General features: G+C 31.5%; 1 protein-coding gene across 1 annotated transcript; it reads right to left on the reverse strand.

Annotated features, from left to right (window-relative positions):
* Positions 1–7,300: 7,300 nt before the first annotated feature.
* Positions 7,301–7,803, reverse strand: LOC132618180 (VQ motif-containing protein 10-like). Its single transcript, XM_060333237.1, has one exon. It carries the CDS (start codon positions 7,725–7,727, stop codon positions 7,380–7,382), a length of 348 nt encoding a protein of 115 aa, XP_060189220.1. The 5' UTR covers positions 7,728–7,803; the 3' UTR covers positions 7,301–7,379.
* Positions 7,804–8,504: the final 701 nt, after the last annotated feature.

An 8,504-nucleotide genomic window follows, 5' to 3' on the forward strand; every position in this document is an offset into this window, starting at 1 on the left:
TCACACCCAGAACAAACACCACTAAAATCCCTTAAGACCTTTTATTAGCCAATCATAAATTGGTTAATATTAATCGACAGACAACAACTTTAAGAAAACATGATAGGTTAGCCACCATCAACATTAAACAATTAAGTTTTTGATGTCTCACAATAAAACAAGCACTAGTTCCAAAAGTCGTTGTGTTTATCTTTATCACATAAAATCATTTTTGCTTTTCCTATTCAATCATAAGGCAGCTTAGAAGCAATCAATTCAATGATCCCTTTAACACAGTTATCCATACGTCATAATATTGTCTTTCTTACATGAATATTATCAGTTCAAATATCCAGGCTCTGATACCACATGCTAGATTAACTTAATGTATATCAGGATCTTGAACACGATAATCTTACAAGAATACGTTAAGATAACATACCTGATGTGGAAGACATTATCACGAGAGTGGAAGCGTTACTTGTAGAAATTGATTTCTACCTTCTTGTTCTAGCCTTATGTTACCACAGCCGTCAGTGATGGAAAAGATATAGAGATTTTGTGGTAGAGTCCGGAACCAAAATAACCCCCCAAAAAAAGGTATGAACCAAAATACCCCAGGAAAAAAAATGGGTACAAAAGTACCTTTAACGCATGATTTTCATGCGTTAAAGGACTTAACGCGGACGGAGCCGTTAAGTCCTTTAACGCATGAAAATCATGCGTTAAAGGTGTCCCTTTTTTTTGGCAAATTTCTCTCACCTTTAACGCATGATTTTCATGCGTTAAAGGTCTCCCTTTTTTTTAAAAAAAAATCTTTCTTTCTTTTCTTTCTTTCTTTCTTCCTTTCTTTCACACTTTTTTACATACTTTAGACATAGATTAATCATGCTTCGAGACTCCAAAATTTGAATATTTTATATAGAACCCTATTTATTTTTGTGCGATTAATAAGGTAGGCTCAACACATCAAGGATACACAAAACTTCGGATTGTCGTTTTAGTGGTTGAAAAGTGCTCGAAATCCATTTTTGTTTGAAGACTTGTTGTCATTAGCTTTAAGTTATTTATGTTTTAGGGTTACACATTATTTTTATATTAATGCTTAACTTTATTTTTAGTGATTATAACTTTATTTTTATAATCAATTAACAAAATATCAATTCATGATTAATTACTTATGTGTAATTTTTTTTTTTTTTTGCGTTATACCCTTCAACCCCCAACTAATTGGAGTCTGCAACTTAAATAACCCAAAAAGTGGATTTGGGTACCAAAATAACCCATTAAAAAACCTTTTGCGCACTAATTTATTTGTAAGTTGGTGAAATTTTAAATGGTCATAAATTCGTGCTCAGATGTCCATTTGATGCGATTTTTTTTATTTTGGGTATTTTTTCCAGATCTATGCGTCTGAACTGCCGCAAGGCTGTTCGGCCGCCCCGAATTTTCGAAAAACGTCAGTTATCCCATTCAATTTCAATTTTCCCCCAAATTAGTGTGCAATTTTCATTTATTTCTTTTTTAAATCTAATGGCGAAAAGTATATTTCAATTCCATAATCCCGTGATAATGATGTTTTCAATGTCAATTTCAAGTTAGATAGCATTAGTGAACATACAAAATAATAAAAAGTGTCTACATTGTTACTTTAACCAACTTGGCATGGTGGTAAAGCCTTTGGCTTTTGACTTTTTTTAATCTCATCCACCATGGATCAAACCTCAGCGGGAGCTTTAACGATTGACATGGGATAAACAAGTAAATAACATGGGAAAAACAACTTCAGAAATAAATATATTAACAATGACATAATTAACAAATATTAACAATGGCATAATCAACAAATAATTAACGGAGGTCCATGGAGGTGTCGTATTTGTAAATACTAAATTATTCATTATTCTTGAAATTAACTAAAAAAAATCTCTAATTAGAACTTAACTAGGATAAGTTATGGAGGATTTAATTAGTTATTTTGAATAATTCATGATATTGTATTGTCGATTATAATTTACTTAATTCATCTAGTTAAAGTAATAACGAACAAAATTTTATATTAATTAACTAATCCTTCATCAAAAAATTATGTTAACTAACTAATCCTTTTCGGAAATTCTGTTAATGATGTTCAATCTAAAACTAAGGATTTAGCTTATCGTTTGTTATTCAGGATTTAGTTTATCGTTCGTTATTCGAGATTTAGTTTGTTATTCGTTATTCAGGATTTAACTTATTGTTCGTTATTCGTTAATGGATTATTTTGGTACCCAAACCCACTTTTGAAGTTATTTAAGTTGCAGACTCCAATTAGTTGGGTGTTGAAGGGGATAACGCAAAAAAAAAAAAAAAAAAAAAAAAACACAGAAATAATTGATTGTGAATTAATATTTGTTAATTGATTATGGATTATTAATTTGTTAATTTTTTATTTATTGTTAATTTATTTATTTGTGAAATTGTCAAAATAAAGTTACGCATTAATATAAAAATAATATATAACCCTAAAACATAAATAACTTAAAGCTAATGACAACAAGTCTTCAAACAAAAATGGACTTCGAGCACTTTTCAATCACTAAAACGACAATCCGAAGTTTTGTGTATCCTTGATGTGTTGAGCCTACCTTATTAATCGCACAAAAATAAATAGGGTTCTATATAAAATATTCAAGTTTTGGAGTCTCGAAGCATGATTAATCTATGTCTAAAGTATGTAAAAAAAGTGTGAAAGAAAGGAAGGAAGAAAGAAAGAAAAGAAAGATTTTTTTTTTTTAAAAAGGGAGACCTTTAACGCATGAAAATCATGCGTTAAAGGTGAGAGAAATTTGCCAAAAAAAAGGGACACCTTTAACGCATGATTTTCATGCGTTAAAGGACTTAACGGCTCCGTCCGCGTTAAGTCCTTTTCATGCGTTAAAGATACTTTTGTACCCATTTTTTTTCCTGGGGTATTTTGGTTCATGCCCTTTTTTTTGGGTTATTTTAGTTCCGGACTCTTTTGTGGTAACCCTAATGGGTAGAGGGATGACTAATTTATATAAGTTGTGACTTAATTCGGTACGTCCATTAAGTAACTGATTTAACGGACGAGATTTATTCTTCATAAAATTCTAACATCTTAATAATTTATTAAACTTGATGATTGTGATTTTTAACAGCAAAATGAAAATATATATAGTACTCCATGAAGTAATTTATTCAAGTGCATAACCAAGTTATTTACTTTAAGCAATTTTTTTTTAAAGACCAGTCCGGTGCACAAAATATTCTGCGTTAATAGGATCCGAGAAGGGCCGTAAAATTAATCTCTCTTAAAAAAGAAATGAAACAATAGGGGTTCGAACGTAAGCAAATAAAGTTAACAATAAAAGAATAGATATTGGATAAATATGGTTCAGATTACTCGCTCTCTTGATGCAGACACGAATAATAAACCTTCTTTGTCTTGAATATTTCAATTTAATTTGTGTCTTACTTTTTCTATTTATTCTCCAAATCCACATTAACAAAAATCCTATTTTATAGGATAATCTGTTAAATGATTTTTTATTAGAATGGTTACAACATATTCATTATTTAATTAGTTTAAAGGGCAATATGACGATATTCTTTTTCCACGCGCAGTATTTTAATCTCATCAAACTAGGGTAGCTTGTGAAATATTCAGATTTAGGTACCCTACTCGTAGAATTGCATAAAGATTTAAACAAAAGGGCAATTTGCAGGATTGTCCTTCGCTTGGGTGGTCTTTAATTTTTGTCCCTCAAATCAGTGATCTTTATTTTTGCCCTTCGCTAAAAGCTCCTTGGTTACGGGTTTGAACTCCCGCTCAGTCAAAAATAAAATAAAAAAATCACAAAGCATAAGTTGGGTTTTCAAACTTTGCCTTAAGGCAAAATAAAAATAATAAAAAATTTGCTGGAATTTTGCAAACCTCTGCCTTAAGGCCTAACTTTTTGGACAAAAGTTAGGCCTTAAGCAGAGGTTTGCCTTAAGGCCTAATTTTGGGTAAAAGTTTGCCTTAAGGCATAAGTTGGGGTCCAACTTATGCCTTGCGAATCTAAACATCTGCGCTGCGAATCCCAACTTATGCCTTGCTAATTTTTATTTTTTTTATTGAGCCTGTATTCGAATCCAGGACCTTTGGGTGTTAAGCGAAGGACAAATATTAAAGACTACCAATTTAAGGGCAAAAATTAAAGACCACCCCAAAAGAAGAACAATCCACGTAAAAAAATGCAAAGAAGAATCATGTGGGCCTGAGTGCTTACAATCTTCTGGGCCTGGGCTAATGGATATATTGATCAGTTGATTTAGGTAAATGTCTCTTTTCAGGGGTCTAATTAAATTTCGTTTCTATTTCTAAAAGTTATGCAATTATAGCCCCGGAGATTGATGAATATTAATGTTTATAATCTTTAAGATTACGGTTTAACGTTTTCTCATAACATTTTAAATATCCTAAAAAAGATTTTTTTAAGCATGATCTAAAAGGTCTATTAGTTGCAAGAGAAATAAAAAGAGTGTCACATAATAAATAGCTATATCAAAAAGGAACAACCGGCCAAAAACATCTAAGTATGATTTACACAAATATCTCTTTTATAGGCTCCCATTTTTGCAGACATAACCTTTGAAAATTACCCTTCTAAATAACGTTGGACCAACGTCTAATGATTACTCATATGTTTCTAAATCTAACAGGTAAAATATTAGACTATTGTATAACATTTGAGTAACTTACAAAATCTTAGATCATAGTGTAACATTTTCTCATACTATTTTTAGTTTGCTCAAAGAAATATTTAGATCGTGGCCTAATTAGCGTGTATCATATCTTACGAACATTAATGTCCGATAATATAAATTAATGATTTGCTAGTTGTAGAAAAAGAAGAAGATGCTTCTAACTGGTCAAAGTAATTGCACAAAAGTTTACTACTTGGATGGACATTAATATTATTACCAGATGCTTATATTTAGTCAAAGCCAACATATTCGGCTTACTATCACACACAAATCCTTTACGTATCTATCCAATTATCTTACAACTTATAAAATAAACATATTAAATGATCAGTGAGAGTATCTTACAACTTATAAAATAAACATCTTAAATGTTCAGTGTGAGTATCTTACAACTTATAAAATAAACATCTTAAATGATCAGTGTGATCACTCTCGTAATTTTAGACATGAATTCGTCATTTTCCCATATGGTTAATTATATTTGTGTTTGTCTTAAAATAGTTAAAAAAGGTAAATAAGGCCAGGTCCAGAATTTTACATAAATGACTAACATTTTAGGGGTTTTAAATTGGGCATAGCTACATTTTAGCTAATTATATTTCGTAGCTACAGTTGCGCGCTACAGTAGATTGCTACAGTAGATTGTATTCAAAAATCGGATTGTATTCAAAATTTGGTTGAGTCAGAATTCGTTGTATTCAAGTCAGATATATTTAACTAAGTTGTATTCAAGTCAAATGTATTCAACTCAACTATATTAATTTGTAGCTACTTTTTACACTGTATTCACTTTATTATATTTAAAATCAGTTGTATACAAAAAAATATCCTTCAAAATACAAGAAATCAAATACACCCCAAACACAATTTTGCACTAAAATTTAGCGGATGCACTCAAATACTAAATACAAGAAATAAAATACACCCCAAATACTGGATTGTATGCTAAAAAATTAATGAACACACTGAATTATATACTAAAAAATTATTGAATATACTCATAAAGAAACGCTATTTTTCAGATCCGGCACCAAAAAATGTTTTCATCCGATAAAAATTAATGGATACACCGCTATCCGAAAGACGGATAGTTAAATAAATAGAAAAATAAAACGTGAGGAAAGGAATGAAGACACTTTCCGCCATTTGGTTGTCCTTTTCTCTTTTGGTTTGCAATGATTTCCCGTGTCCTTTAAAAAGCTATGTCTTTGCTCTGAAGGCCTAAAGTTAATGACCAGCCTATCTGAACGGAAAATATTACAGACCAAATCATTTGGAGGGCAAGCCCTGCAATTTCTTCAAAACTTGCTTTTTTCCGGTCAGATTTGTAGCAAAATGAAGAAGACGACAAATACTCGGAGAAGACTGCTGGGCAGTGGCGGTGGTGAGACGGCTGCTCCTGTTCACCGGAGCTGGAAGCTCCTCGCCGGAGCGGCCCAGGGGGTGGAGGGGTTGAGGGAGAGAGATGGGAGGGTTGGGTTGAAAGTGAATAATGTGATGATGGTATTCTACCTACCTATTAATTGTATTTAACATATTACTTTTAGCTATAGAATGTAATTAATCTAAAGTATAGCTACTAAATCTAAATATGTACTAGAGTTAGTTATGCCATATAGTTATCCCAAAAAAGAATGTTCCAAAATTATTTTTCTTTAAAAAATCAAGACAAACTTAACTATTTTTCTAATTTTACCCCTGCTATTTAAAATGTCAAAAGTGATTAGTATTACTCATTTTTCAAAAGTGGCGTTTATTATGTCCGTTTCAATTAAGTTTTTACTTTCTTTTTAGTTTGTTTCAAAAAAAAGATGCATCTTTTTGTTTCAAAAACGGCACATCTTTATGTATTAATTAGTAATTCTATAATTACAACATTTTACGTGGCATGCTTAAGACCATAAGATTCAAAGAGCCGTTTTGGTACGCATATCTTTAGTTTAAGATCACAAGATTGAAAAATCTCATTTATTTTCTTAATTTCTATCTCAAGTCACACTAACACTTAAATTGAAACAAAGAAAGTAATAGACAAGAAATAAATAAGAGTAATCCAATAAGTTATACATTATACTTATTATTTTCTTAGTGAAGCTGCTAAAACCTGAAACAACACTTAAAATGGGACAAAATGATCAGTGATCTATACTCAGAACACCAAAAGTAGAAGTTTAGCTAGCAAATTAGAGAAGGATAATAAATTAAAATTAAATAATGGTAGAAGTGTTTTAGTACATCATATAATTCGATTGAACATCAAAAGTCGAATTCAGCTAGAACATAAGACAACAAAAACAACAAAATACCCGGCATAATCTCAACAGGAGGGGTTGGAGAGGGTAAAATATACACAGACCTTATCCCTATATTTTGACGGCTAGAGAGGCTTTTTCTGATAGACTTCGGCTAGAACATAAGAGAAGGATATAATAAAGAATGAATGAATAAATTAAATAATACTCCATAAGTGTTTTAGTACATCATTTAGTATGTATTAATGAGAAATTTAGGAAGCATGTACGAATTCATCTGCATAAAGCCGAAGAAGGTCATCCAAAGGAGGCAACTCTTTAAACAACTTGTCAAAATCATTAAATAATACTCCATAAGTGTTTTAGTACATCATTTAGTATGTATTAATGAGAAATTTAGGAAGCATGTACGAATTCATCTGCATAAAGTCGAAGAAGGTCATCCAAAGGAGGCAACTCTTTAAACAACTTGTCAAAATCATTAAATGACTTTAATCTTCCCAAACTTGGACCAGTAGCACCACCACTAGCATTCTGATCATCCCAATAATTACTAGCGACGTGGCAGCCGCCGCAGGTGGCAGCTGGAGGCAGAGCGGCTGCTGCCTCCACCGCCACAGTCGAATTCTTGCCTGTAAGTCTCTGAACAACTGATTTGAAACTGCTTGCATCAGTCTCTATATATTGTGTGTTGATTATCACTATCTTTACTGGAACTCTCACATTCTTTGCTGCTGATGACATATTTCTTAAATGGGAAAATGAATGATTTTAAGGAAGGATATGCTGCTTGTGTTTATTTGATTATATATTATAGAAGATAAGTTGTGGGTACGTATTTATAGAGGAAAAAAAAAAAAAGGATTGGAAGTTTGTACGGCAAATAATTGAAGCCTAATTTTTATTTATTTTAACGTTGACAGTTTGACATTTAAGAAATGACGTCGCTAAGGAAGAGTTGACCGTTATGTGCTGTATACAAGATTGAGTCAATTGTCAAAGGCACGTATTTGACAAAAAAAACAAATATTACTACTGTTCCTGCAAGCCCCACGAAATTTCATTTACTAATTGGCTACATGTTATGGACAAAAAGACTTGGCTGCATAGTTTATGATTATAGATACTTAGGTGTAAAATTAATAAATTCATATCACATCAAAAGGATCTTCTTTCATCGTCTCCTATTCACACCAAATTTCTCTCCCTTAAAATCTGCAGAAAGGGCAAAAAAAAAAAGAAAAAAAAAAAGAGCGTTTATATGAGTTTGAATTCGTCTTGATTTACAAAACTTGACTGCTAAACTTAACCAGTACCCCATAAATATTTAAAACTAAAGATAATTAGAACCACAAGAAGTTTGTATTAGGAGCAGAAAACATGTGGGTGTAAACATATACACATCACTCGTACTATAAGTTCTTCCGGGGTCTTTTTGGTTTGCAGCATCAGATATATTTATAGTGTAATATATGTTTTAAACTATCAAACTATATGTATATATTATTTGGCTACTTTTTA

Source organism: Lycium barbarum, chromosome 11, assembly GCF_019175385.1.
Source record: "Lycium barbarum isolate Lr01 chromosome 11, ASM1917538v2, whole genome shotgun sequence".
Taxonomy (NCBI): domain Eukaryota; kingdom Viridiplantae; phylum Streptophyta; class Magnoliopsida; order Solanales; family Solanaceae; genus Lycium; species Lycium barbarum.

Bases quoted from the DNA above. Each gene is read 5' to 3' on its own strand.
- LOC132618180 (XM_060333237.1), bottom strand. From the start codon at position 7,727: ATGTCATCAGCAGCAAAGAATGTGAGAGTTCCAGTAAAGATAGTGATA.